The 26,055-nt window shown below is 49.4% G+C and overlaps 1 protein-coding gene across 2 annotated transcripts in view; it reads right to left on the bottom strand.

The window, feature by feature from the left end:
• Positions 1 to 569: 569 nt before the first annotated feature.
• LOC113971224 (protein spinster homolog 2-like) overlaps positions 570 to 26,055 on the bottom strand; it is a 132,868-nt gene continuing 107,382 nt past the window's right edge. For both annotated transcript variants that reach the window (XM_027690913.1, XM_027690915.1), the window contains 3 exons: positions 20,292 to 20,455; positions 5,471 to 5,517; positions 570 to 3,719 (listed from right to left, as the gene is read on the bottom strand). In XM_027690913.1, the coding sequence (XP_027546714.1) occupies positions 5,475 to 5,517; positions 20,292 to 20,455 (207 nt within the window). In that variant the 3' untranslated portion in view covers positions 570 to 3,719; positions 5,471 to 5,474. The remainder of the gene's footprint in view (positions 3,720 to 5,470; positions 5,518 to 20,291; positions 20,456 to 26,055) is intronic.

Raw genomic sequence — 26,055 nt, 5'->3', positions numbered from 1 at the left:
AGAGGTTGCCATGCAGTCAGCCCCTCTGTTACAACCGTGGTAAAGGCACCAGAGACAGCAGGACACAACAGTGCCAGCTTGGGCTCCATGAGGTGCTGCACAGCAGGTGTTGGAGAGGGTCAGGGTGCTCACCCTGTGCCAGCCCACGGGGCTGTTGTTTGTCAGAGCAGGGGAGGCCTTGGTGGCTCTACAGAGCCAGGGTTCATGAAGGGGAGGGGGTGTGGGTGCACACACACGGGTATGTCCACGACCCAAACCCAGCTAAAGCTGCTGAGCCTCAGAGCCCATCTGCTGGAACATCAGAATTTATAAAATTGTGCTTAATCAAGTCACTGACACAGAATGATTGAGCTGAAAGCCCTGAGATGGTGCTGCCAAAAGGGGCGGTGGTTTCAGCGACAGGTCCTTTGCTTTAGGGGTGTCCTGGCCTGGACACTTGCCCTGTGCTGAAGGAAAAGGACACTGAAGGGGGTGCTGTGTGGAGCAGCCTTGTCCCAGGGATCAGCCCAGAAACCACAGGAGTGCACAACCAAGAGGTGACACAAGAAAAGGAGCCAGGAGGTACATTTTAAATACTTTTATTTCTTAATTTACATAAAGGTATATATTTGGCTTATTTATCTTTTTTTTTTATACTCTGAGATTCACAATCAATTGCTCTTAAAAAATAAAATAGTCATTTGCTTCTGAAAGAAATCAGAAAACTATTTTATACTCCTCCCTTGTATAACAAGAAAAATATACTAATACTCCCATACATCACATAGTAAAAGTGATTGTAAGTGCTGGTTTACCAAACAATAAAGCAAATGGGGAAGAAAACAAGCAGCTGGGACGGAGGGTGCTGAGAGAACTCTGCTTCCCAGAGCACAGCCAGTCATTTGGGGGGTTTAGTCTCACCCTGAGGGTCTCCCTTGGCCAGTCTGAAAGGGGAGAGGCTCCCGGGGCACCCAGACCTGCCCCGGGAGCGATGGCAGCTGGAGCCACTTGGGTTGGCACTTTGCTGCCTTTTGGGTTATTTTCTTGCCTCTCTGGGCAGTTCCCGCTGCCTCAGTTCCCCTCCCTGTGTACAAACCTTTGCTTGGGCAGCGGTGCCAGTGCAGGATCAGCTGGAAGGGGGCAGTTAATGCTTTAGAAAATCCCCTTTAGGAAGTGGAGGAGGAGAAAACCCTCGTGGTTCACTGAGGGCAGCCTGGAGCCTCCCTGGTGCCCTCTGGGCACTGCACAGACCCTGGTGAGTGAACGCAGCAAGGACCTGACATTGTAGGTCCCACAGACCGAGGGGAACTGGGAAGAGCCTGAGCCTCCCTCTCCTAGCCTGGAACATGTGGGAGCAGGGATTCAGGGATCCCTTGGTGCAGGTAAGACTCATTTCTCACTCCCTTGCTTGCTCCCTTCCCTCTTGTTCAGCAGATCCCACAGCATTTCCTTCAGAAGATAAAACCAGCCCCTCCCAGCACCGAGCTCTGACAGGGAGCAGGGCCTGTCACAGACAAGGACACTACAAACCACTTCAGTTCCCTTGTCGTGGCTGACTCCAGAGAATTAAGTTTAAGGAGAATTCCTAATCTCTGAACCTTAGCAGAAATGTTTCATTTTGTTGACAGTAAATGCTACAACAGAGGGAGCCTATTGGAAAAGCAATTTCGGAAATGTGGTTAATCTTCTTTGGTCTCTGAGATGAAATGACTGATTGTTGGGTTGCTTTTTGTTTCTTTTTAAACAGCTTAACAAGGAATTTCTTAACAGGAATCAGAAATTCATGTGCCTTTAAAGCCAAGAGTTTGGCTCCCACACTGCAGAGGCCGCGTTTCCCCTACCAGTGTAAACAGTGGCACGAGGTGGGAAGTGAAGCATTGTTTGGGATTTGCTTTGCTTTGTTATTTCTAGCACCCACTTGCTGTTCTCCAGAGGATGCCCAGGCACTCGAGGAACACTTCTGGCTCTGGTTCTTTAGCTGAATCTTAGAGCTGTTTTTAAGGTATTTTAGGTGACAGAGCCTTTGCAGTCCTGTGGGGTCTGAGGAGGGGGAAAGGCTCACGGGGTGACAGGAGCCACGTTTGGAACCTGCCTGGGCAGGGACTGGCTGTGGGGTGAGCACCTGGAATCACAACCATCCCCACTGCCAGGCTGTGCTATAGGTCCCAGCACGTCCTGGAAGGGAATGGGAGGTAAACCCAGATTTACCAACAGGACCTTCCTGTGCCTCTGGGCAACCTTGTGGCACAGCCAGGACAGCAGCTTCCAGCCTTAACCCGCATCCAGTCCCAGTCTGGCACTTCCTGAGCTGATTTAGTCCTGCTTGGAGCCCAACTGCAGCCCCTGGTGAGCCACGAGCACAGGAGGGGCCTTCCCCTGCTCGAGGTGGGAGCTGGAGGGGGATCTGACCTGCAGGACAGGGGTGAGCAGGGACAGGAGTGGGGAGCTCACAGAGCCCCATGTGAGGCAGCCTGGCTGGGCAGGGCCTGTGCTCTCTGTGCTCTCCTTCCTCCCCCACACTGCTGCAGCACCCACCTGGCACAGCATCAGTTTGGCTCGTGGAGGCCAAGTGCAGGGAACAAGGAAACAAAACCCCAGGGAAGCAGCCCTGTGACGCGTCCCTGCACTTGAGACTCGCCCAGTTCAGACACTGGCCTTGTCTGAAAGGTCTCAAATGCACCTTTGTGAAGGTACAGGTGACACCCCAGGGAGAGCACTTGGACTGGGCAGGGTTGGGTGTGCAGGAGCCCAAACACTGCTCCCAGGAAACAGAGTATCAGCCACTGCTTTGGAACACTGACAGGGAGAATTAGCATCGACAGTCCGTGTGATATGGCATCATGTAAACAAAGCACGAGGTCACTGGCACAGCAGTATTGCACTCCCAGGCCCAGGGTTCAGCCATTCAGCCAGGTGGATTTTGGTATTTTGAAAGCCTGTGAACCTCCCAGGCAAGGCTGAATTTGAAAACTCCAGAGCCCGTAGGGATTTCTGTCCAACGTACTGGGCCTTTCTGTGACAACCACCAGCATTCCCAGTGCAGTGAGACTCTCTCCTCTGCCCATTGCTCAGCCCCAGGTGACAGGGAGGTCACCCCCTGGAACTCTTGCAGGGCACTGAGCCAAGGAGAGCTGTGGACGTTACTCATGTCTGCTGTGGTTGCACAGGCAGCTCCAGGTTTTAAACGTTTAAATAAAAACTGTCTATCTAAATATATATATATATATATCTCATCTAATGTCTTCAGCAGAGATAAAGCATCTTATGACATATTTAAATAAAAAATAATAATCTGAGTTGAGCCTTCAGTGTCAAAGCAAAGGTGATGTACAGAACGGGTCCCCAGCTAGTGCAGTGGGTGTGGGAGTGCTGGCAGAGCAGCAGCATTCCATAGGACACCAGTCCTACAAACCATGTGGACTTCATTGGCTACAACTAGAACCATGTACACAATCTACAGTCACTCACTTGGGCAGCACGTTTTGGGTCCGGGGGCCAGTTGCTGATGCTCAGAGGAACAAACGTCCTTGTCCTGCAGCAGGTCCCGTGTTCCCACTGCCCTGCTCCATCTCCTGGTGCCTGACCCCGCAGGCTGGAGTGGGGGGATGGATTTGGTGCTGGAGAACCCCCCTGGGATGTTGTGGAGCTGGAGGATCCACTGGTATCCAGCACGGGAGGGCTTCGAGCTTGAGATTGGTGTGGTGGGAGCAGAGTCCACGTGTCCTTTCCTTCGGTGGCACCTGGGAACGGGGAAGGGAAGGGGGGGTTAATGGGGAGGTCACAGGGATGGATTGGTAAAGGTGTATCCCAGCTTTGGGGCAGGGCCAGCTCAGAGACCCTTTGTCTCTGTGCGAGGGGGGCCAGCAAAGCCTGCCCAGGGTGGAGGCAGCACTTTGGGATGTGCTGTAGCTGTTTGGAATGGGAAACAAATGCCCTGTGATCCAGGCACAGCCTCCTCCAGGAGGTGACCAGAGGCAGGTGTAGCTCCTGTCTGCAGTATTTTGGGGCATCAACCATGTCCTGTTTGCCAGGTGTGTAAGCACAACTGTTCCTGATGAAGCAACTCAGCAGATTGTTTTGCTAGGGATAATTTTGCTAGGCTGTTTTTAACCCCCTCAGTTTATTAAAGAAAAGAGGGACTGCCTCGTGCCTTAAATTGTCATTCTCCAACCTGCTGTCCCTTGGAGGGCCCAGCAGCACAGCCCAGCTCTGGCTGCTGCCAGGGCAGAGCAGGCACTGCTGGTGGCCCAGGTTGGCTTTGAGGAGTCACTCGTGCACACTGGGGCCTATCCAGCAGCTTTCCAAGGTAACAGGGCAGGGATAACCAGTTCTCTCACTACAGGATTTCCTGTCAGAGGGTCTGTGCTCCATGTTATGCAAAAAATTGCCCCGACCTGAAAAATCAGTGACTGCTCAGTTACAGAACAATTCCCTATGACAATGACCTGGTTTATCTCAACCTGCACAAAACTAGACCAAAAAAGAAGAAAGTGCAGTGAAAAACCTTGCTGTGCCCAGGACCCAAGTGGTCACTTCTATAAGGCAAGTCTCAGCAACACCATCTTGTATTTCCTCCCAGATTTGTTGAGAGTTTTGTTTAAAAAAAAAAAAAACAAACAAAAAAACCAACCCCCAAACTTTTATCTAAGAGCTACTGATAAATAATAATGTGTGAGCACACATCCAGCCCAGAGCCTGCAAGCTCCTGGCAGCCCTATCCCAGAATCCACTCCCCTCTGTGGAAATAACACATCTGCTGTGTTAGAGATTGTCTGAAGTCTTTTCCCTCAAAAGGCCATTCTTAAGTGTCTTATTGAGTTCTGATTTTCTGATTAGTCCTTCAGTGCATTTAATTTATGGGGAAAGAAATCTCCTCTTCAAAAAGTTGCTTTAATTAATTCTGGCTCCAGTGAAGTGCTGGGAAGTGTTTATGACTCGTGGCTGTGGCTGTGGGGGAGTGATAAGGACAACATGGACACGAGGGAGAAGGGAGGGCAGCAGGAAGGGGATGGTCCCTCTGCCTCAGAGTTGTCACCCTGGATCGAGGGTGGCAGTGGGGACAGTCCAGCAACAACATGAAAGATCAGGTGCTGCCAGAAAGCAAAGATTTGGGAAAAGTTAAGAATGGTGGTTTGAGGGCAGCTGGTGCTGGACCCAGAGCAGGGCAGCAGGAGGTTTGTGAACACCAGGGATATTCTCAGTTCTGGCTGGGACAGTCACAGCTGCTGCTGGTCAGGGGGACAGGGGTTACCTGGTCTCACCTGCTCAAAGAAGGGAGCACCAGGTTCTGGAAGCAGCTTGATACCACAAAGGACATTTGAGGTGACCCCTGGGTTCCCCATTCTTGATTTCCTCTGTTTTGAAGGGGGCAAAGGTGCAGACCAGGGCTGGCTACGGAAACTTCTCTTCAATAATGAGGAAAGGAATGGGTGGGCAGGGGGTTTGGAGTGCAGGGGCAGCTTGAAACCTATTGCTGGTTTGGGTCACTCACCGTCTCAGACTTTCACAGAGGCTGGTGGCATCACAAGTTGGTTCACCCTGGTGAAGGGAAAACAAAAGTGTCATGTGAGAGCTGCAATCAGCAAAGAAACAGGTGCCCAATAACCTGGGGGATCCAGGTTTCGGTTGCTTAACAGTGTCTAAAGGAGTGGGACATGAACAACTGTCCTGCACAATGGTATAAAGCTGAAACCCTGTCACACAGGGCTGTCTGACAGCAGTTCTGGCAGTGGCTGGAACATGCCAAGTTAACACTGCTGACACTAATTGACAAGGATTTGGGAAGGTCCCAAAGGCATCCAGACGTAGCGACTGTTTCCCCGAGCCAGAACAAGAGCGTTTGTGCAGTGGCTGGTGCTGTCCTTCAGCCTGACAGCACAAATGTAAACAGTCACCACTGATAAAAATTAAATTAAATTAGGAGAAAAGGAGCTGTCTCTCAGTTTTTAGCTCCTGAAAACCTGCTGCTGTTCTGGACACCAGTTCCCGGGTGATGGACGGCGCCCGGCGGGGACTGTGGTGTCACCCCAGGGACAGCTCCTGCTGTGAGGGGACAGCTCCTGCCTGCTCTGTGGGACCCAGGCACAGCAGCAATAGTCCTGCAAAGTCCATCCCTTGGACCTGCTCCTTCTCCTTGCAGTACAGGCCCTGGAAAGTCCAGCCTTCCTCTGCAGCAACCACGTCCCCTCCCCACGCTGCTCGTCCCTCCCCGGGCGGTAACTCAGGGACAGGAGCCCTTTGGTGAACATAGAGGGCCCTGGTGGGGCTGTGACACAGACACCTCACCCTCGGACTCCAAGGCCTTTGGGACCTGCTCTCTGTCTGGGATGCTCACTGACCTCAGTGGGAACACCTGGATTCTTACAACAGCACTGGAAAACCCCACCTTGCTCACAGACCTGCCCCGCCTTTGACTGTCCAAGGGCTTCACCCAAAGGCTCTCCTTGGGCAAAAGGAGCATAAATCTGAGGCACAAAGGGAGAGTCTTCTCCTGACATTTGGCTCTGCCAAGTTAAAATAAGAACCAAACTGAGCCAGCAGTGTGTTAGACCTTTGCTGTCACATGCAAAAGCAGCTTCTCTCTCAATCAGTGAAATACTTGGGCAGGTGGACAGGGAACATCACAGAGACCATCACTGCCTGAGGCCCTGCCAGGTGGGAACTCAGGAAACATCAGCCTTCTTTGGAAAGGCTGGTTCACTAAAATTCACCTGGGGCTCCTCATCACACTTTGTACTGACCCTGGACACTGGTTTTTGGCTGAAAAGGTCTGATGCTGGATTCAGACATACATTCCAGGACAAAAATTAACCAGTGCTCAGGGCACACCTTCCAAGAAATCTCTGCATCAGGGATTGGCCCAGCTCAGCCCACAACTCCCAACTCCACACCAACCCCACAGGAAATTTGTCTCTAAGGTGCATAGAAGCCTCTGTGCCTTCTCTGCCTTTCCAGGCCATAAACTGAAATATTTTTGATGGAAGAGCTGACTCAAGTTCCTTTTACAATCACCATTCCTGGTAACCCCACTGCACTGGAAAATCACATTGCATTGAACATTGTAACTGTGCTTTGGTAGCAGAATTCATCAGAGACAAAACACATTACCTGGGAATGCTACAGCCAACTTCAGAGGTAGGAAGCAAGCTATGGTATGTCATGAAACTGTCACAGAACACTAAAACTCCAGAGGTTTGAATGTGCCATAATGTTTGGAAGTCATGTCCCTTAGCATGTCAGTCCACATTCTTACAGGATACAGAATACATACAGGAAAAGTTAGTTTTGCCATGACTTTGGCACAGAGAACCCACCTGCACTGCTGATGGGTGAACCAGAAATACACACAACTTCCCTGCTTTTATTACTTATAGTTCAGCCTCCTATGGGATAAAATGTACCTCCCTTTTATTTTAACACATTTCTCTCGAGTTCTGCTTTATCTCTGTCTCACAGATGGGAACAGATGCCTGGAGGGGCTAATCCTGAAATGCATTTGGAAGATTTCATGGGAAATTAGACCCTACGTGCCTGGAGAACCTGCTGGGGAGAGAAATGACTTTCAGGGATCACACAGGAAGCTGGTGGGCAGAAGGGAGAACTGAAACAGTCCCCAGGTTTTGGTCAGTGCTGTCCCCATCCCCTGTGAAGGCCGAGCTGCAGACACTGCTCCTGGCTCAGGCACAGCCAGCGGGGCAGGTGGGGATTTTGTTTATTTCCTTAAAGCAAACCCGCCAATAATAAACTCTCTTAGGTGGCAAAATGTAGTACATGGGCTTAAACTAACAAGGCTCAAGAGCATCTAAATCCCTGATTAAGTCCCACTTGTCTTTCTAATAAAGATAATCCCCCCCTGAATGGACCCGCTTTCGACCAGTGAGATCTCACCAGCACTGGCTACTAAATTGTTCTGTTTTCTCTGCAGTGTTTTCTTAAGATTGTGAATGTTTTCATTCCTTGAAGAGAGTAGGGTGGGAACCAGTCTGTTGCTTCCTGAGGGGGAGGAAACTCACCCAAATTGCCTTTCAAGAACAGAAGCTGCACAACTTTTTTTGGTGTTGTTTTTTTTATGGGCTCCTCCAGCAGTTAAAAATGTGGCTGATTCCCTCTAACCCTCATCACTTCCTCTCCTGTCAAACCTAAATATTTCTCCTAGATCCTATCAAACCATTTCCATGTAGTGTGACAGCACCTATAATTCTGAAGTATTTATAAGCCTGTCTGTTTAATATTAAACTACATGCTCCAGAGCTGTTAAATATTTATGCTATGTAAAATGGATCTAATTCCACAGCACCTCGGCTGGTCAGAGACCTGCAGGAGGAAAAGACAGCGAATTTAAGATAACAGATGAGTGGCCAGGATCTTTTACAGGTCAGCTCTGCTCTATTTCAGGATCTGGGCAGGATTATTCTCTGAATGCTCTGTCCCTTTCAGCCAACAGCTGATGGAGGTTCCAGCACTGCTGGGCAGCCCCCAGGGACTTGAAAGAGCTTTTGTGGCCACATCCAGTGCAAGAATGTTCTGCTCCAGCTGAGCCAGCAAGGGGGAACCTCAGATCTCCCTTCTCACCTGCAGCTCCATCTGCCCCAGCAGGTCAGGGGGAAGCTGTGGGGAGCAGCAGTGGGATGTGTCCCCCTGCCTGGAGTCTGAGCTCCAGGGATGTGTCACCTCTGTCCATGAGCTCCAACCCCAGCCAGGAACAGGTCAGGAAGGAGGACACACCCCAGTGTGTGCAGCACCACCATGCCCAGGGCTCCAGGAGAAAGGCTGTGCTTCCAGAGAGCTGTTGGGAATGCTGCCAGCCCGGTGAAAGTCACGTTTCACACCCCAGTTAAACACCACCTGTATTTCAGCATCCTGCAGCTTTCCCAGAGCCTGGTTTTCCTGCTATCTAAACAAGCCAGGCTCTGGATTTTGTAACTGAGAAACATATTAGGAAATAATGTCCTGATTTTTACAGCCTGCTGTACTTAACATCACTTAACTTTTATAGCCAACAGTAAAATGCTTCGGTGGGGTCCTTCTGGTCTGAAAAGAACTCATTTTTTGAGTTACTGAGCAGGAGTTTTTGAGTATTGGCTTTTTGAGCAGGGGCTCATTCAGCAGATAGGAATATTGGGGCTACAGGGGCAGCTGGACCACTGGACTCAGCAATTCCTGCCTGTGATTAAGGATCCCTCTTCGTTTCACTGGAGAGAATTCTGTGTTTCTGATGTACTGTGCAAACATCAAGTGTCTGTTAGAAGCAGCACTTTAGGAAGGGACACAGGTGGACCAGTCTCCAGCAGATTCCTCCCCGTCTGAACTTCCTCAGATGTTTCTGGGGGAGTTAAACCTCTCCAAAAGGCCTTGTGAACACACTGAAACCTGAAATTTTAGGTAATCAAACCTTTACATGGACTGACATCCCTGAAAGGTAACCAGGCTTTATGGCCTTAACCTATGAAAAACAGATTTCCTTTTCAAATACAGGCAGTTCAAGGTGGTTTTTTTTTTTTTGGCATTAAGGAATGAGGGGCAATGCCACCCTCCACCCGTGCCCAGGGATGATGAGCAGCCCAGCCAGGTGCAGTTCTGTGCAACTCCAGCTGCTGAAACAGCAGCATTCCCATTGAATGTTGGTGTCTGAGCCTGTGCAGGGAGAGCAGAGGCCAAGGAGAATAATTGGCAGCTCCACACCCGTCTGACTTCCAGCTGTAAGAGGGAATTTTATCCGCTGATAAATGAACACAGGAAGGTACTTGCACAGGAGGGCACTGCTGCTGTCGTCACTGTAATTCCTGCAGGCAACCGACCAAATAGTCGTGGAGCAGGAGAGCTGGGAGAGCTCCAGGTGGGGTTTCTTGATCTTCATATGCACACAAACTCCACCAGGGAAGTTAAGATCCCAGGACAGGAGTGATGCTGTCAATGTGCCCTCCCTGACACGAGAGCACAAGGGCAGCTGCAGCTGGAAGGAGCAGAGACCACTCAGGCAGAGGAGCATAAAGTAAATTAAGGCACTGCACCAGATCCCCCTCTGAATTCCAGCTGTGGCTGGGACAGGGGGATGTTGTCAGGAGGTGTTTGTTTGTTTTATCCATTGCCTTGTTACTGCAGAGATCAATCGCCCTGAATAAACCCTGGCTGAAGCCAATTGCCAAAACACACACACGTTTTAGTGCACAAAGGAGGGAAGTGGAGCCAAGCTTAACAGCCCATCCCATTCCTATTTTCCATCACTGTCAACACCCTCATCAACACAGTCAGCTTCGGGGGGATAGAATGCTCACTGCAGCGACCTGCCAGCAATCAACAGGTAACTCAGGACCAGGAAACACCTTAAGAACACAACCAGCCACCCCTCAGACATTATCACACCTCTCTCGTGCCCTCCACAGACCCTCCTGCTTTGTCTCGCTACGGAGGGATTTAGAACTGCATTTCACTGGGATTTTTCCACATTTCCCTTGAGGTCTTTGAATCAGTCAAACTCCACTAAACGCTCCAAGTTTCACCCAGTCCTGCCCAGTGCCAAGAGGAGCTGAGCTGTGGGGCTGAGCTCATGCAGAGATTTGTGCCCCTGAAACAAAGTCCATGGCTCTTCTCCCCTCCCTCCCTGCAGGAACCTGCAGAGATCTCTCAGCTGGGCTCTGCCACGCTCCTGATGCCACACACTGCTCCCAGCCCTGCCCCACCCTTGCACCAGACACTTCACACAAAGCAAACCCAGCAGACTGGGGACTCCAGGTCAAGTGTGTACCTTTTACACCCTTCACTGCAGGGTTTTTGATCAAGCAGAGCAGAAGGTACCTGTGAGAGCTACTGCTGTCCTGCACCTGGAAGGAGATGGCTTTGGTTCCCTGCTCCACAGCAGAGCTCTCAGAATTCTCCTGGGATGCTGAACAAGCTGCCGGGTGTATTTGTGCCTCCAACTCCTCCCTAAAACACGGCTGCAGAACATCAACCCTTAATACAACCTGTTACCTTCTGTAGGAACAGCCAAACCAAGGATTGCTCCCAGAGAGGAATCTGACCTCAAGCTGGTTTGATCATGAAGTCAATAACTCTGGGATACAACTCATGAATTCCTGCAGAACCTTGGGCTTGGAGCAGCTGGAAACAGGGATTGAAAGGGGAGGTGCATGACAGGTGAGCAGCAGTGATACATCAGCCTGGAAAGGTCCCACCGAGTAGCACAGGGACAGGGCAGCACAGCTAAAAATAGCCCATGCACTGAGCTTCCTGATGCATCCTGACAGGTTATCCAGCCTCCCAGGAGCGGGCTGTCACTGGAGCTGAGGTCAGCGTGCTGAAGGGAAAGAGTCAGAGAATGTGCTGAGTTGGAAGGGACCCACAAGGATCACCAAGTTCAACTCCTGGCCCTGCACAGGCCCATGCCCAAGAGTCACACCCTGTGCCCCAGAGGATCATCCAAACCCTCCCTGAGCTCTGGCAGCCTTGGGGCTGTGCCCACTGCCCTGGGGAGCCTGGTCAGGATGCCAAGAGAACACTTAACAAAATCCAGCAGAGAATCCAGCACAGGAGGAGTCTGGAGCAGGAAACCACTGCCCACTGTGGGTGCTGCTGCTGTCTGTGCCCACCCAGGGATGTGCCTGGGGCTTTGTGCCCCTCCAGCCCCCCATGCCAAGGCTCAGATGGGAGCTGGTCATGCCCAGCCCCCCTAGCAGCGCTGGCAGAGCTGCCCTTCCCTGCGGGTGCCGCTGGCCTGGGCTGTGCCCGGCAGGAGCCCCGTGCTGAGGGTGGCAGCTGCTCCAGCAGCTGCAGGAGGAAATGAATTGGCTCAAATCCCCTTTTCCTCCTGCACATCAGTGGCTTTAGCAAAGGCAATATGATCATCATGGACAGCAAATACAGCTTTCCCTCTGTTGGGCTCAGCCCCTTAAAGCTGCGCAGACAACGGGAGTGTTTTCCATCTGCTCCTTTCATCGAGGTGCTGATTTGCCTCCAGAGGAAGAAACGTGGGGCAGCTCCTCTTTTTCCTCTTTGGCAGGTCTTGACAGAACAGAAAACTGGCATAAAGGAAAAATCAATAACCTGTCCTGCTATTTTCCCAGGCAGCTGCAGCAGAACAGATGTGAAAAGGAGCAGTTAACAGCACAAATCAGGGTCCCAAGGACCTGGGTGGAAATGAACTCTTTGAAGATGTGGGTCTCAAAACTTGATGGGCTCAGAATTAAGGTGGGGGGATTTCCAGTGCCATGGAAGATGTGGATAACATCATACTCTTATGTCCACTGAAATAATGGAGGAAGGAGGAAGTGGAGGGTCTCGCTTTTTTCTTGGCATGATTGAAAGTGAAAGGGGGGAAAACATGACATACAAAGCAGATATGATCTAATTGAATCTTGAAACAGAAAATCCTGTGGAACTTCCTTTTGCCACTTGATTAGAAACATAATTCTTATCCTCCACAATAACTGCCTCAGGATACAGCTCTTTTCATCAGCCTCTGAGCTCCCAGGTGTGGGGAATCACAGAACCATGGAATGGTTAAAGCTCATTTTGTTCCAACACCCTGCCCTGGGCAGGGGCACCTTCCACTAGCCCAGGTTGCTCCAAATCCCATCCAACCTGCCCTTGAGACCTCAAGGAACCATCTCCATGTTTCATAAGCCCTGTCTGCCACGTGATGATGGTCTGGCAGCACCTTTGGGAACGACCCAGCCAGAGCACTTAAACACTCCTTACTGGAGCACTGGAAGTAACACTCCAACAGTTTAGTCCCTGTTTCTCCAAGAGATGCTGTTCAGGCTGGGCTGGGTTTGCCTGGGGTAGAGTTATTTTCCCTCCCAGTGGCTGGTTTGGGGCTGTGCTTTGGATTTGTGCTGGACACAGGGTGATAATGCAGAGATGTTCCTGTTCTTGCTGAGCCAGGGCCTTTCCTGCCCCTCACAGTGCCTCGCCAGGGAGGGGCTGTGTGGGAAACTGGGAGGGGGCACAGCCAGGACAGGTGACCCCAACTGACCAAAGGGATATCCCAGACCACGGGACATCATGGTCAGTATAGAAAGTAGGAGAAAGAAGGAGGAAGGGGGTGGGACTTTGGGAGTGATGGAGTTTGTCTTCCCAGGTCACCTGTGTTGGGGCCCTGCTCTCCTGGAGGTGGATGAGATGGATGAGCACCTGCCTGCCCATGGGAAGCAGTGACTTCATTCCTTGTTTTGTTTTGCTTTGCTTGTGTGCCCAGCTTTTGCTTGCCCTATTAAACTGTATCTCAGCCCAGAGTTTTCCAACTGATTATGTCCCCAATCCACTGGTTGGGGAATGAGTGAGGGGCTGTGAGGGGCTTGGTGGGGTTAAACTCTGACCCAAGCACAAGTAAATTGCTCTAACACACCCATAGTCACAGCTTGCCAAAAATCTGCCTTGCAGATTGCTCCACAAGAAGGGCTCATTGCTGCTGATAAAAGCCAATACCTTTGTAAAAATGCTCTGTGATTGTGACAGGCTTCAGGAAACACAGAGCAGGGCTGAATTTTTCATTATTTCTTCCATTTCCTCGTGTCAGAGATTGTTTCTGGCTTGGAAAGCTGCCACCCCCTGCTCAACGCTCCAGTCACCTGCCTGGGATCTGATCAGGTTTTGTCCCTGGGCCAGGGCAGCCTTAGCAAAGAATCTGTCTCAGTGAGAGCTTAAAATCTCCTGCATGGCAAAGTCCCTCCATGCCAAGAGCCCTCCTCTGCAATGCCAATGGACATGCTGAACCCATTGGAAGCACATGATTACAGTGCCCCTTGTACCTCATGGGCCTTCAGTCCTGTTCTACAGCTGAGGAGCATTTCAGGACAGCTCACAGCACACAGGCAGCAGCTGAGGCAGCAGCAGGACTCCCAAGCAGTTTTTGATCTGGAGCTCCTGGAGAAGTGAGCTTTGCCTTTCTGTAATTTCAGGCACCTGGAGAAATTCCATTCTTGCTGTGGGACAGCACTGAAGCAGCTGGGGTAGTCCAGGAATATTGTTTTCCTTTCTCCATGGCACAGGGGATTAACCTTGGAAGGTCAGTATGGTGGGGAATCGATGGGTTTGGAGGACCCAGAGCTCTGCCTGAAGCCTTTTCCACAGCTCATGGGTGCCCAGAGCTGTGCCAGCACCAGCTGGTTCTGTCCTTCTGCCTGTGCTTAAGCAAAGCTCCTGCTGCCAACAATTAACTCCAACAGCATATTTCAAACACCAGGAGCATTCCATGTAAGGACCACAATGAGCTGAGCTGGCTGTGAACAACCAAACTGGCCTCTGACATGTTCCCAACCTGCAGGAAACCCACAGGGTGACTGAAGTGACAGAACAAATCAGAATTTGTTCTGTGTGAGGCTGTATTTTCCGTGTGCATGACACCAGCAGCTCCCAACTGGAGCAGCAAAGCAGCATTAAAGTTCAGCCAGTCCCAAGCTGCTACATTCTTGTATTTGTTGACTCTTTATGGAGTTACAAACTCGGCCAGTAAACAGGGGAGAACAACCAGCAGCTCTACAAGCAGCTTTTTCCACCAATAATAGAACTACTTACACTTTTACTACCTCTTCCCTTCATACTCCCAACACTCTGATTCCATATAAACCATCTAATGGTCTAATTTTGTTCCATGTGCAGTCTGTGTGTTCATCATGCCACTCTTGGATACTCAAAACACGCTCTTTGCCTCTCTCCTTCCACCATCACAGATCCTCTGCATCCTAATCCAGGCTTTCTGCTGTAAATTCACATGGCTTTAAAGGCCAAGGTCATCTTATCTGGGCTAAAAAAGCACTGTGGGTTTCTAGCTCTGCAGGAAATGTTTAATTATTGTTCTTTTGTGAAGTGAAAAATAAACAAAGCGATGACATTCCTCCCCCTAAGCAGCCGAGTATCAACAGCCAGTGAACTGCTCTAATATCCCTCTGGGGGAGTTGTTAAAATCCACTTGCTGCCTCTAAAATCCTCAAATCCAAACCCTGCTTCAGTGCAGGACTGAGACATCTCTCTAAACGAAGAGTCCAGCCTCTTAAAAACCCTTTGTGATACATTTTCAACTGTTTCAGAGAAGAAATATTATTTCTGACAATGCAAACCACCAGAGGGGAGCACACTCTGTGTCAGTCCAGCTGCCACCCTAATACCTGTGGCACTGGGAAGGGAGGGGACTCTGGGCTTTGCTGGCAACAACAGGTCACCTGGTGGGTCCTTTCTGTCTCTACTGCCACAGAGAAATCAGAGAAAAAGGAGGGCTGACAACTCTGCCAGTCCTTCCCCTGCCCCACATAATAGGATCTGCAAAGCAAAAATAAGGTCAGACACTTTCAAATTGCTGCAACAGGAGAGCTGGGAGATCATTTCATATCTAGTTCTGCAAAAGGCTAAAAATAAGCCTGATGTGAGGCAGAAGAAAGAGCCTGAAAATGGATTATTCTCATTTTTCCTGTAATGCAATTTGCAGATGTGCTGTGTTTAAGACAGCAGAAGAGGTGTCTGGACTAGGGATGGTTCTTTTTGTGCCTTGTGCTCTCTCCTCTGTAAAGAATATTTTCCTCCTAGTGTTTGTAGCCACCACTTTTAAAATGAACCATCCATCAGCACTGCTACCCAGCAAGAGCTGCCACACTTGATCCAAGGCATTAAGAGTAAAACTGTTTTCCTATTAAACGTTTAGTTTTAATTTTACGAGAAAAGAAAAACCTGCTGGAGCTGCTTAAATAACCTGATTCTTGTCGTGTAAACAAATGGGTGAAGGATTCAGGCTTGCAGGGTTCTCAGGTGCTGAGTGGTCGATGGTTTAAGACTGTAAATTCCTCTGTCCTGACCAGCTGCATTGATGCAGTTGTTTATCCCTGCTCTGGCAGGGACACACACTGCAGTTGCATCCTGCTGCCTGATCTGCATTGCTGTATCCTCAGAGAAGATATCCAGGATTGCAGAGAGGGACTGAGCAATTAGCAAACCTGGATATCCATCCAGGGCATCTTTTCATACCTCTGCAAAAACACCCAGAAAAATCTCGTGTTTCCGGGTATAAAACCAGGGATTAAGTAAAAAAATATTAAAAAAAAAAAAATTAAAAATCCTCAGAGGAGTAGATTATGCTGCACCTGCACGCGGTGTTTCTCAGGAAGAATCCAGGTGAGCTTGGTTTTCCTCAGGAGCAGCTGGAATGACCTGTGGTTGGGGACAGGATCCCTGCCCAGCACAGCTCCCGGGGTGAACACTCCCTGCCAGGAAAGGATCCCGACACACACCAATTACAGTGATTTATATCCCTGGCACCAGAAGTTGTCACAGCTTGGGAAAAGGACTTTTTAAAATTCCTTTTCATAACAAAAGGAGCACATTTTTCCCTGTCACTGGTCAAGCTCCCAGGAAGTCCCAGCGTGGGCATTTCTGCTGCGGCTCTCCAGGGTGTAGCTCTGTTTTTCCCAGTTATCTGCACTGAGAGTGAGGAAGGGGACACACACAAACCACAGACACAGTTCCCAGCAGTGCTGAGCTTTTACTTCCACTGAATGAAGCACCTGGAGTGCTTCCAACCTTGGAAGCTGCCCTGTGCCAGGGCTGCACAGGTACCTGTGCTGGAGCTCAGGGATAAAAGCGCAGTTATCAGATTTCTGATCCCTTTCTGAGGGCTCTGCCACGGCAAGACTGGACATATCATCTTCCTAAAATCTACCTTGGGCCTCACCAATTTTCCTTAAGCAGGTAAGAAAAATCCAGTACAGAGTGGAGTCATGTTTGGAAATAAAATACAAGTGCTTTAACCCTCCTCTGCAGAGGTGCAGAATGGGAAAGGAACAAGTCAAGTGAAATCACAGCAGGAATTGTATTTGAGTGGTTTGAAAAAAGAATTGAAGTATTTATCATTACTAGTGCCTAAGAGCTCTTACAGAACCCATTCTTAACAGTTTTCCCTCTTATCACTTTAGAAGGGTGGGATTAAATTTGTGTTATAAAAATTGCCCCCGAAATGATTGGATTAAAGCACAGTGATGTACTCTGTCCTGTTCTCTGCTAGTCCTACATTTACTAAAAGCCTCTTAAAGCTGTCAGACTTCTGAAGCAGCATGACAATAGTTATAAAAGAATTGTGTTAAAAAAAAAAGGAATTGCTGTAGAAAGCAATTTTTTTCCATGAGTGTTTTTGTGAGAGGGGCAGCCTTGTTGACTGGAATTCCTGTGCTAAAAAAGTCATCTACAAAATATGCCAGGAATTGTGGCAATGATAAAAGTAGTGTGAAAGCCTGGAAATTCTGTTTTTGAAAGGAAGTGTGGTGGAAGCTGGAGGAAGCTTTACAGGAAAGAGAGGTTGCTATCCTGGTATCTGCCCGGAAGGAGAAATTATCTCTAAGCAAATGCCCGGAGACCGTTACACAAAGGAACAAACAAACACAGAAATCCCGGCAATAAAACCCTGAACCAGTTTTCACAGAAGTGTGAAAATGAAAGCAGGGAAAGCTCAGTTTCCAGGGGCTGCAGAGAGCAGTGTTCCAGTTCTCTGCCCCCACATCAGCTCATCAGGGAGGTCGGTGACACTGCCCCGTGTGCCCCGACCCCGGGGGTGATGGATGGGTTTAATCTCCGGCGCCTGCGATTCCCGCAGGTTAATTGATTTCTTTTGGCAAAGCACCTTTCCAAGACCCGGTGTCTGAGCAGCAGGACTGGCTGGAGAGGGAAAACAAGGCATCTTGAAATAGAAACTCCTCTGTACCCAGCAAGTAATAGGTAGGAGAGAGGGGAGGGCTGGCAGGAAGGTGTGCGATGCCAAGGGCAGATGGCCTGGCAGGGAGGTGGGAGCTGGACGGCGGATTTGGGGTCCAACAGGGAGCTTTCAGCTGCTGACAGCAAAATGCTCTGTTGTCTTTCCTCTCCCGTGCAAGCACGGAGCTACTAGCAAATAAATCCTGCCCCATAAACACTGAGGAGAACACTGAACCTGTTGGCAATGGCAGCCAGGACCTGGTCCAGCACCGACCCCGCTGCAGGTGAGTCCCCCCACAATCTCCAGCCTTACTACAGACACTGCCTGACTTCTCAGGAACCTGAACGAAGCTGCTCTTTCCAGGAATCTCTCTGCAGGATGCCAGGGTATTTTTAACATGGGAGTGGGCACACCCTCAGAAACAGTGCACTAGGAGTAATTTGAGGGAAATTATCTTGTTAACCATTATTTATGACAGTTGTTCTCCCCGGTTTGTAGCACATAAGATCTGTGGCTGAATAATACAAAATTCATAAACAAATGTGAGTCAGACAGATAAGGAAAGGGAAAGATGCTGAAGGAGAGAGAGCAACAAAGCCAGGTCTGACACCTGCACATGTTTCTTCAGAGAGTGGAGCAGTAGCTGTTTGGGAGGTTGGTGGGCTCTGGACATGAACAGAGCACAACCAGAGCTGCTCAGGGTAGACAGCAACAGAGAAACAATCCCTTCTGTGCAGGAGCAAGCAGAGCTCTGGAGTGTGATCTCTCTCCCAACAGTAACACTACTGCAAAGCTGGGGTTTTGGTAAAACACTTGTGTAAGACACACCAGCACTGGCACCCTGTGAGTGCCTGTGACCTGCGGTGCCTCCTGAGCAAGACAAAGCTCTCTTCCTTGAGAACTCCACTGGAGTGAGACCAGCTGGTTTCCACAGTGCCTTGGCCAGTATAAAGGTCCAAGTGGGCTTGATATGGTGATACAAAGATGGGAGTGACGTGGAATTCATCAGCACCTGAAATCCTGAGCCCCTCCTTCACCACCTGAGGTGCCGTTCGTGCCATGCTGGCAACGCATGTGGTGCCAAGGGACACGGATCTCCACCACAGTTAAAGGTGGAACGAGCACTCTCCTCTCTGAACACAGTAAAGACAAACACTGAAGCTTTCCTAGGACCAGGTAAGCACCCAGAAACTTGTGTTCATCCTGCCATGTCCCCAGGTGGTCAATGCCTGGACTCGCATGTGCACAAGCACAGGAACAGGGAGGCAGATGCAGAGTCTTCCCATCTTCCCACCTCATGCCAAGCCAGGAAGGCCTTCAGAAACATGGGACAGCCTTCATGTCTTCTCCAAAGATTCTGCTGTAACATTTACCTCTTTTTTTCTCTTAGGAAGTCCTTCCTAACATCTCATCTCCAAATTCCCTTCCTGCCATTTAAAGCCCTTTCTCTGCAGATAACAAACCAGGCACACACAAGTCACGTCCCCAAAGCCACACTGAGCTTCAGCTCTGCAGGACTTCACCTCCTTACCAGATGAGGTCTTGTTTTTCCACAACATTTAAACATCTCATTATAGGGGAATGTATATTTTTAAAGGCACTAGGAGGCAGAAAACTTCTCCTTTCTCTGGGGTTTATGTGTGATAGTAAATGAAGGTGGAACTGCTCTTACAGGGCCACAGCACCATCTGTGGCACTGCTTCCAAATCCCTTGCATCCATCTGATATGAAAGTGTGAGCCAGAAAGCATCACCCAAACTGTTCACACACTTATGTCAACCTCCAAACACCTTATTTTGCTCCTAGTTGTACTATGCCTAGAAAGAGTGATATTCCAGGGCCCCTCTCCTTAAGATACACCAAGACTCCCGTTCTCCAGCAGGGGAAAGAAAAAGGCAACTTACAGTCAACAGCAGACACCTACCCACATATTCAGCATGACATTGCACACAGTAACTCTTATTTTTTGACAATTATGAGAAAGAGACTAACCCCAGAAGTTTGTATGTCATGTGGAAGCGTCTTCCGAATTACTGTAGTTGCCAACCGTGAGTTGATCCGAATCGGTTTCTTTACTGAAAAACAGTAGCTTTTTTTTTACAGGCTGCAGGGAGGGACTGGGAAAGCCTCTTTGTCACAGCGCCCCTCGAGCACGCAGGACCCCACACACAGCTTTGCTCCCTTCTGGCCTCACGTTCCTGTCTACTGGAGGTGGAGAGCAGGGCACTGGGCACTGAGACGCGGGTGCCACGTTGACCACCAAGCTCTGTGAAGCATCTCCTGCTCCTCACCTCGCAGTCCAACGGTTCCAGCACAGCAGCCCCTCACCACGGGTGGCCTGGGCTGTGACATGCTCAGGCAAGGGTGAAAAGGGGCCTGTGCCCCCCAGTACTGTGCTCCCCTCCAGGCCACACGGCCAACATCTGAATCCACCAGAGCAGAAGCGTGTAAAGGATGCCCAGCCAGCACGACCCAAGCCCCTGTGCTTCGTGCAGCCTCATGCACTCTGCTGAGCCCAGGTTCTCCACACAACCCCACATCCTTTACCTGGAAGGACCAAGGCCAGGGATAGAGTACAAGCACAACGTTCAGGAGAGAAAACAGGCTGTGGTAGCTGCCCATGTGCAATGGCCAGGTTACTCACTGTTGTTCAGCTTTGGCTCGGTCACTGAGGAAGAACAGGGCTGTGGCCAGGAAGAACATCCCTCCCAGGACGACGACGAAGGGGCAGAGCATGAGGGCGTAACCCAGGCTGAGGAACTCCCACACCGGGGACTCCTTTGTGCTTTGTCGTATCAGATCTGAGATCTAGGAGAGAGGGGCACAAAAATGAGTCACTCAGACGGAAAAGAGACATGGTGACAGTGGAGGGAACACGGTGCCCCAAACAACTGCCCGCCGAGCACGTGCCTGAGGTTTGGAAGGGAACAGCGAGTTCAGCAAGAGCTCAGGGTCCCCTGCCCACTCCAGCCTTCCACGCTGGAGCCTGGGCAGCTCTTGCTGGGAGCAGCTTGGCAGGAGGTATTAAATTGCATTTCTGTGTACTGAGTGGGAAGGGGAAATGTTTCCCACAGAACAAAAAAACGGAGATCCCGTTCGATTTGCAGAAACAGAACTTGAACGTGGGGTTTTGTGCCCATGTCTGGGGTGTGGGGTTCATTCCCTCTTCCAACCTCCCAAGCTTGAAGTACCAGTGTGTGCAAGATGTGGCTCTGCCCCAGGCTCAGACACAGGGGATCATTCACACAAAAGAACCACACACCACCAGATTTATAAGCTAAGGCAACCTGCCCCTTCCAACAGCCAAAAAGCATAACTACTTGGAAGTGAACACAAATTTGCACCTACACAAAGGAGCAGTGACATGCAAATGGCATTATTTACTTCATTATGAAATGCTTTTGCTAAAACACAGCAAAATTTAATGCCTATCTGTAGCTAAAACTATCACATTTTAATATTTACTGTCCAGCAAACAACTTTACTCCCCATAAATCCCACAGGGTGATTGCAGCAGCTGGGGTGGGTCTCAAGGCATTGGGCATTTAAATGTCCAGCTCTGTTTTTATCCATGACCTTTTGTGAAGGAAGAAACACCAGTTTATACCAAAAGACTGCAGGGAATTTGCAACATAAAAATCCTACTGCTGTGCACACACGCAAATCAGCTCCAGAAATAGTCAAAGCTTGTGCAGCAACTTCCAAGCTGCCACATTACCAGTGATGGAAAAGGTGGAGCCAGAAACAACCTACAAGCAAGTTCTGACATTCAAGGCTTAAATCTTGACAGTCAAGTGAGGAAATGTCACATGCAGGAGAAATCACCAATTCACAGCCCCACAGCGACCTGGAAGGTAAATGTGTGTGGGGAGAAGTCTCAGCACAGGCCAAGCAGGTCACAGAAGGATGATGCTCATGGGGACTCAAACAGGTCACTGAGTGTGTTTTAGGAGGGAGACTCTGGAGCACTGGTGGTCTCTGGATCAACACCAGAGCTCCTTACAGCTCCTCCTGGCTCCCACTGGAGGGATGGAAAGGAGGAGCAGCCTGATGCTGCAGGTGACAGCACTGGGACATGGCTAAGGAACAGTTCCTGTCCTCTCAGAGAGAACTTTATTCACAGTGTAAAACACACAAAGGAAAACAAGGGTGTTACAAACAAGTCTCATGTGAGAAACGATGGTTACAGCGCCCTTAGACTGAAGCCAAGTAACAGTGGCCATTAGTCTGAGAGATTTATTAAAAATCAGCAACAGGACTTGAATGTGAAAAGAAAGCACCCACAGGAAAGTAGCAGAATGTGCTCTGCACCCAGGGGACAGGGACATCAGCTGGTCATTAATTCCCTTTTGTATCCAGACACCTTAATTCCCAGCATTTCCCTTACTCTTCATTATGAACCAGAATTTGGCACCGAGTCAGCCTCTCTGTCAGGCTGCAATAGCCAGAATCGAGGCTATTCTAAGAAATCTAGACATTCTAAACCACTTTTCATTTTTGGGAATGGATATAATTATTCTCCAAAAGGACCAGACAATAAATCACTTGACAAATTGACATGATAAATCAGCAGCAGAGGATGAAAAACCAGGCATGTGCTCCTGCTTGCTTTCTCTTATGGATGACACAGCATTCTAGGCTAAAACCAGCTTTGAAAATGTAAAGTCTCCAACAAGTAAAACTCCCAATGCAGCTTGTCCCATACTTTTCCTTCTAACACATTGTGTTGACCTTCTGTACCAACAAATCATGTTAATATTAAACCTGCTGTATTTTTCATTTTTAACCCAACACATCCTGTAAGTGCACAGTTTAGGAAAAGCCGTGTTTCCTCCCATCTAAGGGATAATTCTTCCCATCAGGCCAGCTGGGCTTTCTTATGTAGGTTCCACATAATCCTCTCACCCATGCCTGCAACTCTAGAACTTTATCAGGGCCCACATAGACGTTTTTGCTGTAAACAGTCACTGCTCCCTGTTGTTTTGTTCCACTCGGTTACAAGCCACCTGCTAAGGCTGGAACTTTGGCATCTCCTCTCGAGAGGACACAGGACATAATTACAGACTTGGGCTCCAAGAATGACACACCATTTGCCAAATGGTCTGCTCTGTATTGCCAATTTTGGGCTTTCCAGACTCCTCACCATGACAGCATCCCAAACTGTCCAAGTGTGATTTGGCAAGACCCAAATGGAGCATCATTTCTGGTGTCTTCTCTCCAACATGAGTAACAGACCGCAGGGGTTGGTGCACGGTCGGTGCCAGAGCTGCAGCTTGGAGTCATGTGTGGGATTCCTTCCTTTGTTCTGCCAGCTGGGGGGTGGCAAAAGCTTCAAAACATTTACCCGAAGTGTGGGGTGGGAAATCAAGCAGGGGGAGTCCTGTTGCTGCTCTGCAGTCTGATCACAGGGCTTTGATGCCAACCTCAGGATGAAAGCTCCCGTCTCCTCCCTCGCCCTGCAGATCTCAGACCAAGAGGAACGACTTTGCCAAATGAACTTCAGCTCGTGGCATTCCTGCAGCAGCACAGGGGTGGTGTGTGCCCAGCCAGCTGGATGGAGTCCAGCTGGACAAAGTGCCCACTTCCCGGAGAAGGGACAGCGCAGCCGCAGCGGGCATGATCCCAAACCCCAAACCCCAAACCCCAAACCCCTGGCTGTGCCTCCATCCCAGGGCAGAAGACAATGCAGGAAACAAAGGGAAACTTCACTACTTCCTTGGGAAGCATGTAGGGTGTGTTTTGGAACACGGGACAGGCCATGGATGCAGTAGAAGCCGAGGTGGGCTGAGCCCAGGGAAGGTGTTCAGACTCTGTTCTGTCCCTCCTGAACGGGGGGGGGGAAATGAACTGACTTATTAATTAGAAATGATTTATTAATTAAATGGTGGAATGGTAACAACATCTCTGCAATCACCATTTCCTTCCCTCTCATTACCAAGCCAATATCTCAATTCCTGTGTAATTGCTTGGTTTTTCTGACATTGCCACTTGGGCACAAATCCTGCTACATAAAAGGCTATTTCTGGCACAAATACCTGATTTTCATGATTACCAGTTTGATACAAGCCAGGTTCTCCCTGGCTGCTCTCTTCAGTACAGTTCCTTAACACAATATTCCCTGTAGCCCCACAGTGTCACCACAATGGTTTGGGGTGCACCCACTCCCAAGTCAGAGATGCATGTGAAAGGTTTCTTTGATTTTTTTTTTTAAATCTAATATGAATGCAAATGAAGATGAGAAAGCAAAAATAAGGGATTTTATAAAGTAAACAATTTCCTGGGCCTGTGGGGGAGCACAAGCATTTATACTGTGCTAAATGGCACGAGAAACACTTTATAATAAGAGGAAGTAAACCTGATTTTTTTAATAATATTTGTTCAGACAACTACAGAAAGGTAAAAGCAATTATGGTCTAAAAGCTATTTCAGTTTTAACCTCAGCATGTTTGGATGTTGAATTGAAAAAAAGGCAAAAAAATTCTGTTAATCTTAATTGCATCCTTTTGAGATTGCAAACAGATTTCATACTTGGCCAGTGACAATACCAATATCCTGCATTAATGTGTGGCACCCCAGTTTGCCCCAGAAATACCCACAGCAAGGATCTCTGCACTGCTTCCCCCATGGCAGGTTTGTGTGGTTATGCCCTTGTTCCCCCCCCAGGCTGCATGGAATACGTGGTGCTGAAAAAGCAGAGGTCCAAAGGCTGCAGCAGATGCGGATCCTCCATCGGGGGTTCTGCTGCGATGCCAACACGTGGACTTGGTACATCTGGGGGGCAGAGCAACATCTGCCTCCTCTGCAACCCTCTGGAGAGGGTTGTAAATCTATTTTCTTTGTGTCTTTCACTGCCTTTCTCTCCAGGTCTGATCTGCCCAGGGGTTTTCTAAGTTAAACACTGGGCTTCCTCCTGTCCCAGCGGGAGACTCCTCACCCCAGGGGAATGTGGAGGAACTCACGTGTGTAGGGATGGGGGTGCCCAAGCCCACAAAGAAATAGGTTTGTGGCACAGGACCATGACTTGGGAGCACCTCCTTAAGCAGCATCCCTGTCCCCCACCTCTCCCTGCAGCACGGGCCCCTTCCCTGGCTGTGTGTCCCAGGAGAAGGAAGGAATTCCCTGTGCTGCAGAACTGGGATGCCTCGTTCTGGAAGGTGCTCAGCACCATGAAAACTGTCCCTGCTGGGAGCACACAGGGTCTCTGGCAGCTCAGAGGAACAAACCACTTATTTAATGAGGTTTTTAGTGCACAGGAGGAGTGACAGAGCAGATGGGACAGAATCTGAAATACTCAAGTGCAACAATGACCCTCTCTGGATTTCTGGGCTTCTCTCTAATGAGAGACTTTCACATGCATTGAACATTTATCAAAAATACTGAGAACCTGCACATCTAACCAAAGTCATGAACATGAGAGGTGCACAGAGCTCTGGAAAAACACCAGAGCAGGCTGTGAACCCTTGGCAAAGAGTGTTTTATAGATGGGAAGTCATTTGGGATTTTAGGGCAGACTTAAATCTTGTCTGTTGCTGAGTCATCAGAAGTGGGAAGCTTGTTAGCTTGTTGCAATGAGGAGATAAATCCCATGAGGATTGGTCTCCAGGTGGTTAATTCTCCCTTTATTTTGCAGCTGACAGCCATGTCAAAGATTTGGCCTTTCAGTACACTATGAAAAAGGCTTTTAATTACTCAGCTCAGCCTGGACCAGAGAAATCCTCAACTTAAAGTTACTGCTTGAAGAAACAGGTAATGAGGCTGAGGGGCAGGGGGGGTTCTCTTCCTCACAGTATTTCCCTGACACAGGCACACCAGGTGTTCAGACTTGCAAGGGTAAGTCCCATTTTACCCCCCACATTTTGGGTCATACACAAGCCCAAATGTGGGGGAAGATCTCTACAGGAGGAGTGATACCATCAGGGTTACAGCACACCTGCCAAGCAGCTGGGATTTGGTAAAGAAAGAACAATGAAAACCATAAATGTGTATCACATTTCATCTACCAACCCCACCAGATGCTGGAAGATGCTGCCTGTACACACTCATGTACACTATAAATATTAAAACATGCCGCCAAAGGCAACAAGATGGGAGACCTCTGTCCCCTCTTTAGGCCCCCAACAGCAATGGAGTATCTCCTGATGGTCCCTGAAACAGAGAGTGATGCCAGGAGAATATTTCGCACATATTTGTGACAGTACATGATTGCCTTTTTGACCTCAGGTTCACCTCTCACCCTGCTCTGGCAGGAGGGACAGTGCTGTGGAACCACCAGCAAGCACCTCACGGGCCGTATTTGAGGAATGGCTGCACAGGTCAGACAGGGACAGAGCACCCAGACTGCAGCATCACACCCCAACCATCCACTTTATTCCACTGCCCTGCTTGTAAGTCAGACAGCAGTGGATCTG

Source organism: Neopelma chrysocephalum, unplaced genomic scaffold, assembly GCF_003984885.1.
Source record: "Neopelma chrysocephalum unplaced genomic scaffold, ASM398488v2 Primary Assembly neopelma1_82, whole genome shotgun sequence".
Lineage (NCBI taxonomy): Eukaryota > Metazoa > Chordata > Aves > Passeriformes > Pipridae > Neopelma > Neopelma chrysocephalum.
Note: the sequence above shows the minus strand (reverse complement) of the source record. Positions and strands in the feature narration are given on the sequence as shown.